Below are 20,324 nucleotides of genomic sequence, written 5' to 3' on the forward strand. Positions count from 1 at the left end.
TACGCGCCGGTAAGTATTTCTACGGTGCTGGCATCCAAGCCCTCGTGAAACGCTGGGACAAGTACATTAGTGCAGCTGGAGATTATTACGTTGACAAATAAAACTAATTTCTCGCCTCCAAGTTCATTTTACTTTTGCGAAAAATGAGAAAAATGAGAAGTCCCGGTTTGACTTGAACGCCGCTCGTATATAACAGACAAATTTATCATAACAGCAGACTTCGGCGAAATCACGCACGATCGCGATAATCCACAATAATCGCCATCACGATCACCAAAGGGATGAGTGTGGCTGTGATTGCAATCGTCATTGAAGTGCCCTTGCGATGATCACGGCGCGTTGAAATAACATCAGGAAAACCTGTGGTGATCGCGATCGCGCTCACGGCAGTAATCTGTATTTCGTGATTACTGTATTGCGATAACGATGCCGCGCCTCTGCAGGCACTCATGGGAATCACAATGCGATTGCGATCAGGCTGTTTTCCCTGAGCGCTATTATTGCGTGATCGCGCTCATCACCGCGATCATGTTGCTCTGCAAAAGCGCAATAGGGAAGCGCGCACTTTCTGGGCGCGTTCGCAACGCCGTGTGTTCCGTCCCATTCTGATTAGCTTTATGGTTGATGCTCTTGCTTCACTGCTGTCTACGCTCAACATGCCCCAGCCCACAAAATTCAAATATAAGGGGCGATATTTGCATAACGCTCGTCTTTGGATGCTTTCTCAAAATTTGCTATCATGCTTCGACATCTCTAATTTTTCGTATCTCGTCTTCGTCGATCACTGCCCAATGGGAACTTGCGGACTACCGACGATCGGCCGTCCATCGGCAGTCGGTCGGCAAACGACTTCATCGGCCAAGAATGTTTGAAACAAGCATGGGCCAATGCCACTAATAGGGTATGTTGGTCAACGGACGCTGGCCCCACAGCACGCCCTGACACCTTGTTGAGGTGTCGTTAAAGCGTTAGGCTGCAATCACACTGGTTATACAAACGCTCAAAACACGTTTAACAACGTGCATGCAAACATGTTTTGTTTATGTATAACCGACTGGTCACATTGACGATACAAAACATGCCTCGCAACAGTGTTTGATGCTTGTCTTGTTTCACAGAACGACACTTTCAACATGAACAGCAAACACAACACACGATAGCTGGTCACACTGGTCATACGGGGCCACTTATACACTGACATCCTGACATCACGACTCGTCATCGACTCAGTAACCAATCGGGGACGACGACGGCCGATGGAGCATGGCGGCGGATGACTGCCTACGCGCCGATATATTCATTCGTCGTAAAATATTGCGCATTTTTATCGTCGATGTTGTTTGTTTGTGCGGCTCCGAGAACGTCAACACCACCAGAAAAAACAAAAACGCATCACACCGTGAAAACAGTACAAATCGAGACGCTTAATTTTGGAAGCAGCCGAGTACTTCGTTCGTCTACGGCGTCTACTTCTAGGATATTTACCGAGCAGCAAAATATGAGAATGCGCCTGTGTTTTTAAGCATGATTTCGTGCAAGAAATAATCGCGTTTGAATCGCAACTGGTGCTCATACGTGCGCTACGTGTCACATACGCAGCTTGATTGCGTAAGATTGTAGATAAATACGTTGTTGCACAAGTGCGGCAATGTAGGACTCGAATTATGCGCCAAAGACCACCGAAACATATCTACTCCCAAGTTTGTCTCTGTCATCAGGTGGGATCGTCTGAAGCAGTCTGAAGCTCAGCGTTTGAGCTGAATGAGAGCTGCCTGCAGTACATATATCATACAGGTCGCAAACAATGAAACACCAAAGGAGAGATACAGGGGACGACAAACAACAAAAACAGGAATGATACAGTTCACGAGTGATGAAAGAAAAGAGATAACACATGATGGAATGGGAATCCAGGCATTGCAATAGCGCCATATCCAGACTGCAAAATTTGGGTACACATAACCACCAAACCATAAAACAATGGAAAAGTAAAGGTGCTTGCTGTCCCTAATTTTTCTTACACCACAAATTTCTATTTTTGTTCCCATTTGAGATTGTAGCTGTGCTTTATGGCACATATCCCACACGCCGAACCAGCTAGAAATAGAAGAACTAGAACTATAACTAGAAACTAGAATGGCACAAACCTGACCCAAACGCACAATAATTTCGTTGCAACGCTCTGACTGTATGAGATAGTTAGCCGATACAAGCTCTAGTGTGCATTGTATGTGAAAATGGTCACCCATGTAATGTAAACTCAGTCCAGATTTACATGGTTGGCTAGCCTACCTTGCTGCACGTGCCACAGATTGACGTCATGACCTGAGCAGCATTTTCGGTGGGATAATTGTTACGTCACCTTTAAGCATACCTTTAAGTCCTGTTAATTTAACGAAATACATTCCATGCCAGTGAGTAGAACTGGTTTGTAGAAACAAGCTCGGTTGTCACATTGTTTGCCTTCAGAGCATTAGTCCATATCGCATGCAGTAACGTGTCCCAGTTTATTCCGGAGAGACCGCAATGGATGACATTCCCCTGCTTCTTCAATAAGTTGTCAACTTTGTTTGGGGAGCAGGATGACTTAGTCTGTAGACAGCTCCCCATAAGAGAGCCATCCATTGCTAAATAAGGCTTGAAGCTTCTTGTGTGCCGTTATCATTTGTCGAGCTGCACCGCTGGAGCTGCTGCTAGGACATTAACTGCTTGTGCATCATGCACAGCAGCAAGCTGCACCTCCTCCTGACCAAGCTCCTTCACAGTCTTATGCTGTATTCTGTTTTTTAAACAGGTGGTCAATAAACATTTGATTGATTGATTATCCCATGATGAATGCAATGCACACGATGACAGATTCTTAAACAAAAATATTTTAATCAATACCAATACATTTTGAAGCAAGAAACTTCAATAGCGAAGGAAATGAGAACACATTACACAATTATCCCTACTTGCAACTTCCACTTGTTCAAGAAGAAAGGTTTTGCCCCAATTTCTTTCTTTCCTCAACACGAAGGCTGAATAAATGTCAGCACAACAACTGTGACAGTCAGCAAGATGTTGACAGAGCTCAGAATTGATAACAGCCAGATTAACGTTGAAATTATTTTGCATGAATCTTGTGTTCAGACAATAAACAGTCCGAGAGTGTAAGAACGAAATGACATCCTACATTACATTACGTAATTTAAAAAAATGCGCTTTGATAAGTATTGTGTATATTAGGAATGAGTACTAATAAATACTGTGTACAATATAGTAATAAACAAACATTGGATATACCTGTGTGACTACACCGGCTTAAACATGTGCAACACAAACAAGCACTGGTAGCTTATCACGAAATGGGAGAAATACACAGGAGACAATGATGCAAGCACTCCTTACTGACAGTCTGACTGAGGCTCGTGATCGGCACTTTTTGTTTTCACTGGAGCTTGTTTCGCTTTTCAGTGTTGATTGCTGCCGTGCTGCAGTTGTCGCTGGAAGAACAGCTACTTGGTGTATTGTGGTGACTCATTCAGCTCCTCACTTGTGCCAATACGTTATGTTGCCTACAGAAGGGCATAAAGAGGGCACATAAAATGATGAAAATACCAGCTAAATGGTTACAATTCTCTAATGTAACAGCACTACAGCACAAATGCATATTGACAGAGTTTAAATTTAGCACGCCAGTTCAGAACAAAATGGACAGCGACAGCCAGTGGCTTCACCCAATGTGGCTCTTTGTGTCATAACACCCACCCCCCAATAATGGATCCCTTCCCATACCAGATCATATGTGATGCGTAATAATATAGCACAAGCTAAAAAAAAGAAAAAGAAATTGATGGCAGAGGGCTCCTCATCTCGCCACAGAGAAAGAGAGGTATGATGTGACACGCTCTTCAACTGTCCCATGTAGAAATGCATATGTGCATACGTGCAGTTTTGAAAAGCAGAGTTTGGCTATTGTGGCATGCTGCAATGACGAAAAAGGAATACCTTAGTGTGCACACATGCGAACTTCCAATTTGCATTCAAACTACCAATAGGGAATGTGAATTTTCATGTGCAGAATTTTTATTGAAAAGTTACATATTCATGCAGTTTGAAGCTATGCAAAAGCTTCTATACCGCAGTATAGCTTAAATACATTTTTAATTGCTCTGGCTTTTTTACACTTTCTTTCCATGTGCGCAGAATCAGCACCAAGGTGCCAAGTGCCTTAGGAGCGATAAAGGGGGCAGCTCTAATGATAAAGATTCCTCAGAATCATGTCTACACCATAGGTTTCGGGCACTGTACATAGTGACTAGCTAATTCTTTTGAACTTGCAGGATTCTTTCTAATGGTTTAACGGATCATGTTAAAAATTATATGCACAAAGTGCAGTCCCCCTTCAACGAATGTGCATTTAAAGCAGAAAATTGACATACTTGACTGTTCTGTAGCTATGTTATTGTGATAATTCTGCATGTGCTGAGTGCAAGTACCTGCATTTTGCTTCCTCATCATTGGGAATTAGTAAAACACATGCCCTAGTGTCGTTCCGGGGTGCACTATGATGTGTAGTGCAAACAATGTCGCTATGTGCAAGTGATCCACATACAGCAATAATTAGCCATACTTTATCCAAATTTCTAAGTATCCTATGTAATGTATATCGACCTGCTTATATAGCGGGCAATAGAGGGTGCTACCAAGGATTTAAAAACTCAGTCAATGTGCAGGGTATGACAGGTGCTAACTATGCAAGGTTTCAGGGAAACTCTTGGGAAACATTTCACTATAAACTGTACATGAGCTCCCACAGGTGAAATCAGCAGAGCGCTCTGAGCACCTTGACAAATTACCACAAAGGAACAATTCAAAGAAACAAAAACAAATTTAGATGTCATGGTGCTGGCAGCAACTGACATGCCCGCTAATTTGCTTTTTTGGACGCACATTACATTAGCAGCAGAACCGCACATACATGTTAAAATTGATATTGGAGTGCACATTCTCCTCATACCTATTCCACTGTCGTTGGCGTGAAATTCGTGTCCGGGTTCGAGTTTCTTGTGGCTTTCGGGATTCCGGCTGCGAGTAACACCTGTTTATGAAACGGGCGTCGAGCGAAGCGTAGATTGATCGCTGCCGTCTCCGGGCCTTTTGCGTCGACATTTCACTCCTCCAAAGCAAACGCCAAACACAAGCGTTATCCACTTGACTAGAAAAACAACCATTGCATTGTACTAACATTTGGGCAGTTCATACATAGCAGACAAGTTTTGCGGCGCGAGAACAGCACAAGCAAACAAGACGCACAAAACTGCGCCGATCATGATTTCACGATAACCCGGTGACGCCGATATCGGCGTCGTGCTGTTCTTGCGACGCAAAACTTAGCTCGATGAGTTGAAGCACTGATAGTAAACAGGTACTCACCTTCTGCGAAATGTATTTCACGCTAATCGCCCACCAAAGTCGACAGATCGGAGGAGGTCGGCGAAGACAAGACGCTAAAACCTGACGGGTATCATTGCCGCGTCACTCCATCCCTTCATGCTTCCGCATCAAAACGTAGTCCCTGATCCTCATTGGCTGGTGTGTGTGTGAGTGCTGTGTCAAGCTGTGTGTACTGTTTTGTTGCGCGAGAAAAAGGAAGCCGTGATTTTTATATTTTTTCTTAATACTGTACTTGCTGGGGTTTTGTATTTTTTTCTTAGTACTGTACTTGCTGGGGTTTTAAGCGTCGACTGATTACATTACAAGGAACGGATTACATTACAATTTACAAGGGAAAATGTCGAGCGGTGGTTAGATAACTTGAGAAATGATACCCGTCAGGTTTTAAGCGTCGACGGAATACACAAGGGAAAATGTCGAGCGGTGGTTACGATAACTTGAGAAATGATACTGTCAGGTTATAAGAAGATCGGGACGTGACTTAACAGAAATGATACCCGTCAGGTTTTAAGCGTCGACGGAATTTACAAGGGAAAATGTCGAGCGGTGGTTACGATAACTTGAGAAATGATACCGTCAGGTTATAAGAAGATTGGGACGTGACTTAACAGAAATGATACCCGTCAGGTTTTAAGCGTCGACGGAATTTACAAGGGAAAATGTCGAGCGGTGGTTACGATAACTTGAGAAATGATACGGTCAGGTTATAAGAAGATCGGGACGTGACTTAACAGAAATGATACCCGTCAGGTTTTAAGCATCGACGGAATTTACAAGGGAAAATGTCGAGCGGTGGTAACGATAACTTGAGAAATGATACCGTCAGGTTATAAGAAGATCGGGACGTGACTGAACAGAAATGATACCCGTCAGGTTTTAAGCGTCGACGGAATACACAAGGGAAAATGTCGAGCGGTGGTTACGATAACTTGAGAAATGATATGGTCAGGTTATAAGAAGATCGGCACGTGACTTAACAGAAATGATACCCGTCAGGTTTTAAGCATCGACGGAATTTACAAGGGAAAATGTCGAGCGGTGGTAACGATAACTTGAGAAATGATATGGTCAGGTTATAAGAAGATCGGCACGTGACTTAACAGAAATGATACCCGTCAGGTTTTAAGCATCGACGGAATTTACAAGGGAAAATGTCGAGCGGTGGTAACGATAACTTGAGAAATGATATGGTCAGGTTATAAGAAGATCGGCACGTGACTTAACAGAAATGATACCCGTCAGGTTTTAAGCGTCGACAGAATTTACAAGGGAAAATGTCGAGCGGTGGTAACGATAACTTGAGAAATGATACCGTCAGGTTTTAAGCATCGACAGAATTTACAAGGGAAAATGTCGAGCGGTGGTAACGATAACTTGAGAAATGATACCGTCAGGTTTTAAGCATCGACGGAATTTACAAGGGAAAATGTCGAGCGGTGGTAACGATAACTTGAGAAATGATACCGTCAGGTTATAAGAAGATCGGGACGTGACTGAACAGAAATGATACCCGTCAGGTTTTAAGCATCGACGGAATTTACAAGGGAAAATGTCGAGCGGTGGTAACGATAACTTGAGAAATGATATGGTCAGGTTATAAGAAGATCGGCACGTGACTTAACAGAAATGATACCCGTCAGGTTTTAAGCGTCGACAGAATTTACAAGGGAAAATGTCGAGCGGTGGTAACGATAACTTGAGAAATGATACCGTCAGGTTTTAAGCATCGACAGAATTTACAAGGGAAAATGTCGAGCGGTGGTAACGATAACTTGAGAAATGATACCGTCAGGTTTTAAGCATCGACGGAATTTACAAGGGAAAATGTCGAGCGGTGGTAACGATAACTTGAGAAATGATACCGTCAGGTTATAAGAAGATCGGGACGTGACTTAACAGAAATGATACCCGTCAGGTTTTAAGCATCGACGGAATTTACAAGGGAAAATGTCGAGCGGTGGTAACGATAACTTGAGAAATGATACCGTCAGGTTATAAGAAGATCGGGACGTGACTGAACAGAAATGATACCCGTCAGGTTTTAAGCGTCGACAGAATTTACAAGGGAAAATGTCGAGCGGTGGTAACGATAACTTGAGAAATGATATGGTCAGGTTATAAGAAGATCGGCACGTGACTTAACAGAAATGATACCCGTCAGGTTTTAAGCGTCGACAGAATTTACAAGGGAAAATGTCGAGCGGTGGTAACGATAACTTGAGAAATGATACCGTCAGGTTTTAAGCATCGACAGAATTTACAAGGGAAAATGTCGAGCGGTGGTAACGATAACTTGAGAAATGATACCGTCAGGTTTTAAGCATCGACGGAATTTACAAGGGAAAATGTCGAGCGGTGGTAACGATAACTTGAGAAATGATACCGTCAGGTTATAAGAAGATCGGGACGTGACTTAACAGAAATGATACCCGTCAGGTTTTAAGCATCGACGGAATTTACAAGGGAAAATGTCGAGCGGTGGTAACGATAACTTGAGAAATGATACCGTCAGGTTATAAGAAGATCGGGACGTGACTGAACAGAAATGATACCCGTCAGGTTTTAAGCGTCGACAGAATTTACAAGGGAAAATGTCGAGCGGTGGTAACGATAACTTGAGAAATGATATGGTCAGGTTATAAGAAGATCGGCACGTGACTTAACAGAAATGATACCCGTCAGGTTTTAAGCGTCGACAGAATTTACAAGGGAAAATGTCGAGCGGTGGTAACGATAACTTGAGAAATGATACCGTCAGGTTATAAGAAGATCGGGACGTGACTGAACAGAAATGATACCCGTCAGGTTTTAAGCGTCGACAGAATTTACAAGGGAAAATGTCGAGCGGTGGTAACGATAACTTGAGAAATGATATGGTCAGGTTATAAGAAGATCGGCACGTGACTTAACAGAAATGATACCCGTCAGGTTTTAAGCGTCGACAGAATTTACAAGGGAAAATGTCGAGCGGTGGTAACGATAACTTGAGAAATGATACCGTCAGGTTTTAAGCATCGACAGAATTTACAAGGGAAAATGTCGAGCGGTGGTAACGATAACTTGAGAAATGATACCGTCAGGTTTTAAGCATCGACGGAATTTACAAGGGAAAATGTCGGGCTGTGGACAGATGGAGTTACGACAACTAAAAAAAAAAAAAAATATACCATCAGAAGAAAAAAATACGAACCTGAGTTGCATTTTGTTGCCCACTCTCTGTTTGTAGTTTCAGTGACTGATCGGGCTTGAGTTATGTTTTATTGCTAACGTCATCCTGGGTCTTTCTATACTCGCAGAACGCGAGCCGTTGTGGCAGATATTTGGTGGCCCTGAAAAGGGCCGTTTTTTTACTTCTTCTCGTTGCATTCTTTCTCTTAGTGTGCTCGGAAGGCGCCGCAAATTCCCTCTCCATGGCCACAAGTAAGCTTCCTTGCCCCGGTTTTGCCGCAAGTTGCACAACGTGTACACCTGAGGATCCTGGGCGTCAGGTGCGGTGGCGCAGGTGTCAATGGGGTACCTATCGCTGTGTGCAGGGCCCGCTGTATGCAAAACGCCAGGGCGTTGATGCCGTGCTTGCGGTCGACGTGGTAGCCGTCAGCAGCAAGGAGGCGCTTGTCGGCTAGACCGTGCTTCAAGAATTTGAACTGAAAGCAAAACATACATTTCAAAGGGGGTCCCTAAAATCCGTATATAATGTATGGCTGACCAGAAATCTCTCACAAGAAGAATTACGATGTTGATGGTATCATTTCCTTGAGCTTGGGGGTGCATCAGGGACACCGTGATCAGGGATGAGACACGGAACCGGACGCTTTTATCTCGTCCCTAGTGCGCCCTCAAGGTAAAAAAGAAAGGAAACGCTACCACCAATACCGTTACATTAGCCTGCATGCCCCCAATTGCGCTCCTCAACAATTACTTGCGTGCTATACAGTCGGTGTATAACACATACGAACCAAGGTAAACGCGCATCAAAAAAGATAGCAAGGAAAATACAAGGTTACCTCGGTCCCGACAATGTGTATGGTCCTGTCCGCCGCTTTTTTCAGGCGCCTGTTGAAGCGTTTGTGCTTCTGGCACAAGGCATCGTCAAGTCGGGGCATTAACTGGCATAGGAAAACATTCTCAAAGCTGCCTTGGAGGAAGTGAGCAAATTCCTGAAAAGGTGCAAGTGTTAATTAATTAGTGATTGCGCACTAGGCATGACTACTCAAACGAAAATAATGCAGGGAATCAGGGGCATACGTACCAAGAGGTGGTTGACAACATCGTGGGGTTCCCGGCCGCTGTCTATATCGTTGCCTCCAAGGTAAACAACGATGAAGTTCATTCTCTCCAACCGCAGCTGGTCAAATCGGAAAGGAGCCTCTCCAACTGTGAGCCCGGGGATAGAAAATGTACAGATCTCAATCTCCCTGTCAAGAAACAATCGTTCCCGACAGAGAAATTTTAGTTGCGATGATCCAAACAGCACTCCCTTCATAGTGCAAGACGCTGTGGCCGACAAAGCATGCATAGGTTGCTCTTATAGGTCCAAGAATGTCCTTGAATCAACTGCTTGCTTGGTATGATGTGAGTCAGTCCTGGCTTGACAATTATACAGATTAGGCTGTACAAGAGGCAGTTGTACAAGACAGCCCAGTTTCTAACTTTGTTCAAAGGATTAAAGCGGCCTCCCGCCTTCAAAGGATTCGGCTACTTGGAATTCTGCAGCTTGGGAAAACACGGTCAGTGCGTGACCTGCGCAACCCTTTGACGTTTGTTCGGGTACATGTCCATGGTCCATGTCCAGGTGGTTACAAAGAAGGAAGCTGGTTGAAGTTCAGTGAACTGTAGAAGGCTCCCTCTTCTGAACGTTTGAGCAAAAGGTATCGCGCATATCACCAGAACGTTCTTGCGTTCTTCTCTGCCGTGATCAGTGCGTCACGTACGTCGCTTAGAGTTCTCTTTGCTTTTGGAGACGATCAACGAAGACTTCTGCGCCCCTGTCAAGCCAGCTGTGAATATTCGGAAAACCAGGTTGTATATCTTCATTTACTTTTTACCTTCGTTCTTTGATGCATAGTGTACGCACGTAAGTCTGACAGTGCAGTTTTGATTTTTGTGCCGATGTCATGGCTTCGGTGACCCCGCCCGAAACGACACCGAAGGTTTTCAGGTGTTCTCATTGCCCGAGCGCATTTACAAACGTAAAAAACTTGTATCGTCACAACCGCACGAAGCATAATATCGCTCCTAATGTAACGGCGTCCCGTTTTCTTCTGCGGTGCGAAGAAGAAGAATGCGCGTTTTTTACCACACGGAAAGACGACTTGCGGAGCCACCTTGCAAGTCAGCACAACATGGATATGAACGTCGTGAAAGTGACGCACGACTCCATGGATGAGTTCCTCACGTGGCTTGATGCCTTAACAACAAGCGCAAACTCCCAGTTTTGCCTGCAGAAGGGAGCTGCAACTGAAGGTGCTTCGAAGGTCTATTCATATGTGTGTAACCGCTCCGGAATGTGCAACAGCAAATTGGCGCTACAAGACAGATGTCGACAAATGAGGTCCCAAGGCTCCTGCAAAATTGGTAATATGTGTACGGCATACATAACCGCGAGGTTATCTTTGACAACAGGCAAAGTTGTGGTGAGCGGATGCCTCAGCCACTACTACCACACAACCGATGTTCAACATCTCCGGATGCAACAATCTGATAGAGCAGCCATAATTGAAGACTACGTTCGTGGCGTGCCGAATGACAGGATAGTTCGGAATGTGCGAGGCACCATGCCTGCACGTGTGGAAGACCTCAAGCGCTCCCACCTGACAAAGACTGCCGATGTGCGAAATATTGCTGACGCTGAAGGTCTCATGGATTGGAAGCTTGACAAAGATGACGGAACAAGCGTGAAAAAAATGGTTGAACTTTTCCGTGGAAGTCCACAGAACTGCGTCTTAATGTACAAGCCTACAGGTGTCCCTCACGATGTCTCTGACCAGCCTTTGCCCACAAAGGACTTCATGATTGTTTTACAGACGGAATTTCAGAAGGAAATGCTCAAGTTATTCGGAGCGAAAGTCGTGTGCCTCGATGCGACACACGGTACCAACGGTTACAAATTTTATCTAATTACTTTGTTGGTGCTTGATGCAGCGGGCGAAGGCGTTCCTGTTGCGTGGTGCCTTAGTAGCACTGAAAATAAGACCGCTCTGTATCACTTCCTCAAAGCAGTTAAAGAAAGCGTCGGTGAAGTTACTCCTAATTTTTTCATGACTGACGATGCGAAGCAATATTATCATGCATGGTGCGAAGCGTTCCAGAGCAGACCAAGGAAGTTACTATGTAAATGGCACGTCCGCAGAGCATGGTCAAATAAACTCAACAGCACCGTGAAGGACGAGCGAAAGAGGAAGGAAATTGAGAGCACCATCGACGTCCTCCTTCAACAGAAGACAGAAGATGCCTTCCGTGAGAAAATGACGAGCTTTACAGAGGTGCTACAGATAGATGAGTCCACTCATGTGTTCCTGCAATACTTCGAAGCGTATTACATGAATCGTGTCGAAGAATGGGCGACTTGTTTCAGGACGGAGTGCGATATTTCAACAAACATGAAGCTGGAATCATTTCACAAGGTTCTGAAATACTTGTTTCTCGACAAAAAAGCCAACAAACGTACGGATAAGCTAATTCACACCTTGTTGGCCTACTCCAATTGGAAACAGTTCGACGTCCTCATCGGTTCAAGCAAAGGTAAGACGACTAAGACGATGACCGCCATCTACCATGCGCATATGAGGGGCAAAGAGATACCAGTTCACGATATAACCACGCTCGACAATGGCAAGTGGAAGGTTTGCGGCACCAAAGAGTACGAAGTACTCGCCAGGAACACCTGCCATGCGCCTTGCCAGCTCCGATGCCACGAGTGCAATATTTGTGTTCATGCCTATATTTGTTCGTGCCCTTGTACACTTATGTGCAAGCACATTCATGCAGTGCACCTACATTTTGGTAGTAGTCACCCCCCTTCCCTTCCAGTGTCATCTACTGCATTATTTGTTGCTGCAAGTAACTACCCATCTCCAGTTCCTCGTTCAAGTTCCCCCGAAGCAAGTGACAGCCCCGTCCAAGAAACTGATGAGCATCCCCCATCTCTTATACGGCCACGACTAGCCAAGGCATTCAAGTCTTTGGGTGATATTTCACATGGTGTAGCACGACTTCTGTCTTCAACCTCTACTCCGTTGCCTAACTCAGCCGAAAACACGCTTGCAACAGCAAATGAGGCAATCAAGGCAGCATTAGCTCTCAAACGTGTTTTGACCCCTGCATACATGCCAATGCATCCAGATCACGATTATACACCAGCAAACAAAAGAATTGCCCCGCAACGCAAAGCCAGAAAACGCAGAAAGCTTTCACAACGCTCGACCAGAAGGAAGGCAACCGACCTTGATGCACAGTGCAGAGAGTCTCAAGAAGCTCCACAGGAAGCAGAGATGGGCGACGTAGACGTGGAAGTCGCAGAGGAAGATATGCAGCTCATAATTCTCTTCACTGGAAGCGACATTAAGGAAAGGATACTCCATGGCCACAAGGCAGATGAACAGCATGTTGAGAGTGCTCCTGACAGAATTCCGGATGATGTAGTTGATGCTGACGTTTCTTGCATTAAGTGTTATTTCACCGATGAAGGATGGCAGTGTGTCATGCAAGTGTTGGACGCCAAGCGGAAACACTGGGCTTGCAACTCTTGTACCGTGACCACAACGAAGCTTCCAATGATCCAATGTGACTCATGTGAGAAATGGTACCATTACCGATGCGCTCTTATCAAACGGGCTCCTCGGTCTACCTGGCATTGCAATGCTTGCCTAGGTAAAGACCCACATAAATTAACATAACTTAACTGCTGTTGGCTTTGTATATTTCTGATTGTGTTCCTTTTATACTGACCATTCACATGAGTTACATTGTGAACACCTGTTGTCCCACCCCAGGCGTATGCACTGTTACAAGTGTTTCTTGAAACAATTTAGCACTAGTTTGTACAGAGTAGTTCCAAGTGACAATTGCTTCATGAACCACTTGTAAATGTGATATGACACTTGCTTGCAACGTTAGCTGTACTTTGTAGGTTACGTAAGTATGGCTCATTGACCACTGTCAACACCAAACGGGAGCTAGTGCTGGTGCTGGCGGGCCTTCGGGCTCTTGCAATAGAGCACCTCACCCTCCCTTTTGGCCTTTGCCCATGTGTCGCTCCCTGTATTTAGTACTGTGCAAATAAATGTGCTAATGCCTCTCTTACGCATCCTTGTTCTGTTCTCTTGTTGCCATTATACCAAAGAGGAGTTAGTGCTGGTGCTGGCGGGCCTTCGGGCTCTTGCAATAGAGCACCTCACCCTCCCTTTTGGCCTTTGCCCATGTGTCGCTCCCTGTATTTAGTACTGTGCAAATAAATGTGCTAATGCCTCTCTTACGCATCCTTGTTCTGTTCTCTTGTTGCCATTATACCAAAGAGGAGTTAGTGCTGGTGCTGGCGGGCCTTCGGGCTCTTGCAATAGAGCACCTCACCCTCCCTTTTGGCCTTTGCCCATGTGTCGTTCCCTGTATTTAGTACTGTGCAAATAAATGTGCTAATGCCTCTCTTACGCATCCTTGTTCTGTTCTCTTGTTGCCATTATACCAAAGAGGAGTTAGTGCTGGTGCTGGCGGGCCTTCGGGCTCTTGCAATAGAGCACCTCACCCTCCCTTTTGGCCTTTGCCCATGTGTCGTTCCCTGTATTTAGTACTGTGCAAATAAATGTGCTAATGCCTCTCTTACGCATCCTTGTTCTGTTCTCTTGTTGCCATTATACCAAAGAGGAGTTAGTGCTGGTGCTGGCGGGCCTTCAGGCTCTTGCAATAGAGCACCTCACCCTCTTCTTTTGTTGGCCTTTGCCCATGTGTCGCTCCCTGTATTTAGTACTGTGCAAATAGATATGCTAATGTCTCACTCTTGTCCTGTATCAATTGTGTAAATAAATATGTACGCTAATGTTCTCTTTTTTATAGTATTGCATGTATGTAAATATATTTGTAATGATTGCATGAAAATGGGTGTGAAGGCTGTAGGGCGGGAAACCTACAAATTGCAATTGTGTGGCTGTTGAAGCGATGTGTATGCCCAAATTCTTTTCCTATCGTTTCAGAAATCAATGACCGGTTCGTGCCTTTGTTGGAAGCCTCCACGGATCTTGACGGGCACAAATGTGCAACACCAGTGCCTTACAAAGTAAAGCTCCCTGATTGGAGTCAGTAAATTCCACTCATGACCGAAGGCGGTCAGGGCTTAGAGTCATGCTGCATAGCCTCACCCCATTTCATAATGATGAAAGGCCTATGATGAAAGGCATTACGTACACTACATGTGGCGAAAATGTTTGTCTGAGGCAAAAAAAAAAAAAAAAGAAAAAAAGCTTGCAGCATAAAAGCAGCAATTCCAGCTTTGAGTGTAAATGCCATTTTCACTTTTGAAAGCTACTAAAGATAGCAGATGGATTTTGTTCAATAAAAGATGTGCAACATGCAAAGCTTATTGCCCTCCAGGTTTTACTGCTTTATCCATAAAAAGTGCAATTATTGCAGAATTATAGTACTTGCTGCTGCAGTCAACTAAAGGAATTAGCACCACAGGACTCAACTCTTTAAAATAATAATGTGATACTTTATTGTTCTGAACGATATGCATGTAGAAAGCGAAAACAAACCCAAAAATGTCCAATTATATAATCTTCAGTGCCATTACCTTTCTGCACAGTGCCATTAGTATAACAACTCTTTCTCCGAGTTCCGTTGTGAATGCCTTTTACAGTCAAGTGTTGTACTCCCACCAGTAGTTGCACCTGGAAATGAAATTTGTCTGTTTATTTGTAATACACTCAAGGCACATAACACTGCAGCTGCGAATGGGATACAAAGTTTTTTTTAACAAAACAGAGACACAAACTGCATATAATCACACATGCAAAAAAGGAAGATGGTTGGGTAATACAGCACTAAAATTCTTAGCACAGGCAATGGTAGACACTGATGAGGGAAGACAATTCCAACTTAATGTAGTATGAATAACAAATGAGTTTTTAGACATTTAAACAGACGATTCGTAACCACCGCTCGACATTTTCCCTTGTAAATTCCGTCGATGCTTAAAACCTGACGGGTATCATTTCTGTTCAGTCACGTCCCGATCTTCTTATAACCTGACGGTATCATTTCTCAAGTTATCGTAACCACCGCTCGACATTTTCCCTTGTAAATTCCGTCGATGCTTAAAACCTGACGGGTATCATTTCTGTTCAGTCACGTCCCGATCTTCTTATAACCTGACGGTATCATTTCTCAAGTTATCGTAACCACCGCTCGACATTTTCCTTTGTAAATTCCGTCGATGCTTAAAACCTGACGGGTATCATTTCTGTTCAGTCACGTCCCGATCTTCTTATAACCTGACGGTATCATTTCTCAAGTTATCGTAACCACCGCTCGACATTTTCCTTTGTAAATTCCGTCGATGCTTAAAACCTGACGGGTATCATTTCTGTTCAGTCACGTCCCGATCTTCTTATAACCTGACGGTATCATTTCTCAAGTTATCGTAACCACCGCTCGACATTTTCCTTTGTAAATTCCGTCGATGCTTAAAACCTGACGGGTATCATTTCTGTTCAGTCACGTCCCGATCTTCTTATAACCTGACGGTATCATTTCTCAAGTTATCGTAACCACCGCTCGACATTTTCCCTTGTAAATTCCGTCGATGCTTAAAACCTGACGGGTATCATTTCTGTTCAGTCACGTCCCGATCTTCTTATAACCTGACGGTATCATTTCTCAAGTTATCGTAACCACCGCTCGACATTTTCCTTTGTAAATTCCGTCGATGCTTAAAACCTGACGGGTATCATTTCTGTTCAGTCACGTCCCGATCTTCTTATAACCTGACGGTATCATTTCTCAAGTTATCGTAACCACCGCTCGACATTTTCCTTTGTAAATTCCGTCGATGCTTAAAACCTGACGGGTATCATTTCTGTTCAGTCACGTCCCGATCTTCTTATAACCTGACGGTATCATTTCTCAAGTTATCGTAACCACCGCTCGACATTTTGCCTTGTAAATTCCGTCGATGCTTAAAACCTGACGGGTATCATTTCTGTTCAGTCACGTCCCGATCTTCTTATAACCTGACGGTATCATTTCTCAAGTTATCGTAACCACCGCTCGACATTTTCCCTTGTAAATTCTGTCGACGCTTAAAACCTGACGGGTATCATTTCTGTTCAGTCACGTCCCGATCTTCTTATAACCTGACGGTATCATTTCTCAAGTTATCGTAACCACCGCTCGACATTTTCCCTTGTGTATTCCGTCGACGCTTAAAACCTGACGGGTATCATTTCTGTTCAGTCACGTCCCGATCTTCTTATAACCTGACGGTATCATTTCTCAAGTTATCGTAACCACCGCTCGACATTTTCCCTTGTAAATTCTGTCGACGCTTAAAACCTGACGGGTATCATTTCTGTTCAGTCACGTCCCGATCTTCTTATAACCTGACGGTTTCATTTCTCAAGTTATCGTAACCACCGCTCGACATTTTCCCTTGTAAATTCCGTCGATGCTTAAAACCTGACGGGTATCATTTCTGTTCAGTCACGTCCCGATCTTCTTATAACCTGACGGTATCATTTCTCAAGTTATCGTAACCACCGCTCGACATTTTCCCTTGTAAATTCCGTCGATGCTTATAACCTGACGGGTATCATTTTTGTTCAATCGCTTCCCGATCTTATAACCTGACCGTATCATTTCACAAGTTATCGTAACCATAGCTCGACTTTTCCCACTTATCCCGTCGACGAATTCCGCTTAACCTGCACACGAAAAATCAAAAGATTGCCTACCTGCACGCGACAAGATCGGAGAAACAAAAAGACCACACAACACGCCGGAACACCGCCGACACCATGGACCAGTCGAGTGAGAATTGTAAACTTGCGCCAACCAGGGAACTACATCCGCACCTAACGCGTAGGAGCACGTATGTGCACCCAAATGATACCCGTCAGGTTTTAGCGCCTTCCTCGGCGAAGCTCCACACCGAATGAACTCGCCATTTTCAATGATGCCCAATGTTGTTGACACTCAAACACGTAAAAAGCAACATATTCTTTGATGAATATCAAGAAATTTATTTGATTTCTCCAAAATCCCATGAGCTGTTTTTCGACAGTGTCCAAATACACGTTCAAGTGTTTGAAAACAAGCTTTCAAACACAACCGAAGCACACTTTTGTATCACGGCACGGTCACACTGGTTATACACGCGTGTCTTTGAACATGTTCTGACGGCGTTTTCGCAGTGTGGCCACAGCTGTTGAGCCATACATGTATGAGGGATGTTTGTCAGGCATTTTCGTCAAACATGTTTGAGGAAATGTTCGTGTTTGGTGTTTTATGTTTAACCAGTGTGACTGCAGCCTTAGCATGCATCGTCTGGCCAACATTGGGTGGCCGTCGCGAAGAGATTCACCGAAAAGAACGCACAGCCGCTCTTTCTTCGATAATAGCAATACATATCGCGAGATTTAAACCATATCCTGTTCTCGATTCCAAGTGGAAAGTGCCGACAGCCAACCATCGGCCTGCGGTCGTCTTTTGGTTGGCATACAACTTAGTCGGCCATTGCACCTTGGACCAACGTCAGAATGATGTCGCTCACAGTTGTTGGCGAACGACGTTTTGGGGCGATTTGCGGATGTACTATTGAGTTTTGCAGAATATGGGCGGGCCAATGTTGGTCCTGCATTGCAAACAAACCCTAAAACAATGCAGCTGCTACTCGAAACAAAAAACAAAAACAAAGAGAGACAAGGCGCTCTGACGGTTGTCAAGAAGTCGGATGATAGTTGGCCATCGACTCTTTCGGCCGGCCAACGTTGGTGCAATGTTGCATATTGATAGGCAGAGCGAGGTTTGGTAAGCCGTCGGCGAAGCCGCAGACCTGTACCAAAAACCAGCTCGTTGGCTAAGAACTTGCCAAGCACGGCTAGGTTTGCCAGCCGAACTCTTGCCAGGCTTGGTCCAATCTCAGCATGTTTCCTTGGGGACAGGGAAACGCGGAATGGTGTGGCACTTCATAAGTTCGACTTTGGTTTGGCTATGAAATTGTCTCGAGCCCAAAGCAGTAAGAAACAGACACGTTATCTTCATGGTTAGCTAATACGACCAGCAATTCCTCATTTCAGTGTTGTTTGTGTACGCGTTGAATTAAACTTAGACACCTCACCCTTCATGTTGACTCACACACGAACAGGACTCTCGAATTTGTGGAAGCTCGCGGGACAACCTATGTACAGTATCTCTTCTTGCCCGCGAAAGAAATGCTTACGCTTGTCCCGTCACAGAGTTGGCAAGACGAGAAATGCAATTGTTTTTCTTTGTGATCTGTTTGATTGTTTTGGTCACATGCATATTGGAAGCTCTTATGATTCTCCCTCTATTTTTCTGCACTTTGAAATGCTGTTTCATTGTGTGAAATTTCTGTGCTTTAGACGGCGTGCTCACTGCCCCCTGTGAAAAATACGAGCAAATAACAAAGGATGATAAATCGTCACGCTACGCTGCGAGACAGTTGAGTATGAATAACGTCCATCCAACGTCGGGCATATTGCTGTATGACTGTGAGGCCTATGGTCGGCCCATCGATAAAAATAGATTGCTGCCTAGGGTGAAGCCAGGGAAACCCCAAGCCGCGACCAATCTCGGTTTTATGCTGACACTAACTTCCCAATTGAAATTGGCCGACGGCCGACTCTCGGCAGAAAGTAGGGGACCAGTTGGCAGCCAACTAAGTCGGCCAGCCAGTTATGTTTTAACGTCTGGCCAACGTTAACTGGGTGGTGGTGGTGGTGATGATGAAAGGGCTCGCCGTTAACGTTAACTGCCAACTACGTCGGCGAGGACCTGGCCAATGACGTTGGGCCAACAGCCCGTGCCGACGGGACGCCACCGTAGCTTGCCGTCAGTCGGTTACCGAACTCATCTTCACGTAGTACCAAGGTAAGTGGCCAATGATGTCTCTTTATGACGATTTCAATCAGTTCTCGGGGATGCACATAGTACCTAAGATTGAGACAGTCACGTAGACTCTGTTGTATCGTTGAAACTGTCACACAAGAGCCATATAGCCAGGGGCACGGCATCGCTCAAGGAATGAAGCACTCACCCTTTCTTGCGCTGCAGGTTCTGCTTGTTGTGTCAAGCTTATCGGAATCATCACGCTTCATACCAGCATTTCCAACAACTGTTCCACGTGATGGCAGAGTTGGGGATCTTCGTCTGATCAAGTCAAGTACGGCGATTTCGACATCTGCCACCTGTCAACATTGGTCGGAACCCATCTCACTTCTTCAAAAGGACCGGAACGCCAGCCTTCAGTCGGGGCACGGCATCGCTCAAGGAATGAAGCACTCACCCTTTCTTGCGCTGCAGGTTCTGCTTGTTGTGTCAAGCTTATCGGAATCATCACGCTTCATACCAGCATTTCCAACAACTGTTCCACGTGATGGCAGAGTTGGGGATCTTCGTCTGATCAAGTCAAGTACGGCGATTTCGTCATCTGCCACCTGTCAACATTGGTCGGAACCCATCTCACTTCTTCAAAAGGACCGGAACGCCAGCCTTCAGTCGGGGCACGGCATCGCTCAAGGAATGAAGCACTCACCCTTTCTTGCGCTGCAGGTTCTGCTTGTTGTGTCAAGCTTATCGGAATCATCACGCTTCATACCAGCACTTCCAACAACTGTTCCACATGATGGCAGAGTTGGGGATCTTCGTCTGATCAAGTC

The 20,324-nt window shown here is 44.9% G+C and overlaps 1 protein-coding gene and 2 long non-coding RNA genes across 3 annotated transcripts; all 3 read right to left on the bottom strand.

Annotated features, from left to right (window-relative positions):
- Positions 1 to 2,865: 2,865 nt before the first annotated feature.
- Positions 2,866 to 5,483, bottom strand: LOC135383567 (uncharacterized). Its single transcript, XR_010419941.1, has 3 exons — positions 5,419 to 5,483; positions 5,003 to 5,200; positions 2,866 to 3,557 (listed from the first exon to the last, which is right to left on the bottom strand). It is a non-coding gene; the product is annotated as an uncharacterized LOC135383567 (long non-coding RNA).
- A 3,277-nt stretch (positions 5,484 to 8,760) lies between these two features.
- Positions 8,761 to 9,809, bottom strand: LOC135383568 (uncharacterized). The gene is made up of 3 exons (XM_064612978.1): positions 9,689 to 9,809; positions 9,444 to 9,596; positions 8,761 to 9,083 (listed from the first exon to the last, which is right to left on the bottom strand). The coding sequence occupies exons 1-3, from the start codon at positions 9,767 to 9,769 to the stop codon at positions 8,814 to 8,816; spliced, it is 504 nt and encodes a 167-aa protein (XP_064469048.1). The 5' UTR covers positions 9,770 to 9,809; the 3' UTR covers positions 8,761 to 8,813.
- A 5,309-nt stretch (positions 9,810 to 15,118) lies between these two features.
- LOC135383569 (uncharacterized) lies at positions 15,119 to 17,438 on the bottom strand. The gene is made up of 2 exons (XR_010419942.1): positions 17,379 to 17,438; positions 15,119 to 15,317 (listed from the first exon to the last, which is right to left on the bottom strand). It is a non-coding gene; the product is annotated as an uncharacterized LOC135383569 (long non-coding RNA).
- Positions 17,439 to 20,324: the final 2,886 nt, after the last annotated feature.

The sequence above is a fragment of the Ornithodoros turicata genome, chromosome 2, assembly GCF_037126465.1.
Source record: "Ornithodoros turicata isolate Travis chromosome 2, ASM3712646v1, whole genome shotgun sequence".
Classification (NCBI taxonomy): domain Eukaryota; kingdom Metazoa; phylum Arthropoda; class Arachnida; order Ixodida; family Argasidae; genus Ornithodoros; species Ornithodoros turicata.

What these genes read in the sequence shown, in the direction of transcription:
- LOC135383568 (XM_064612978.1), bottom strand. Translation starts at nt 9,769, where the DNA reads ATGAACTTCATCGTTGTTTACCTTGGAGGCAACGATATAGACAGCGGC. An exon ending in ATGTTGTCAACCACCTCTTG is followed by an intron (nt 9,597 to 9,688) that starts GTACGTATGCCC and finishes GCACCTTTTCAG; the next exon opens with GAATTTGCTCACTTCCTCCA. An exon ending in TACACATTGTCGGGACCGAG is followed by an intron (nt 9,084 to 9,443) that starts GTAACCTTGTAT and finishes TTTTGCTTTCAG; the next exon opens with TTCAAATTCTTGAAGCACGG.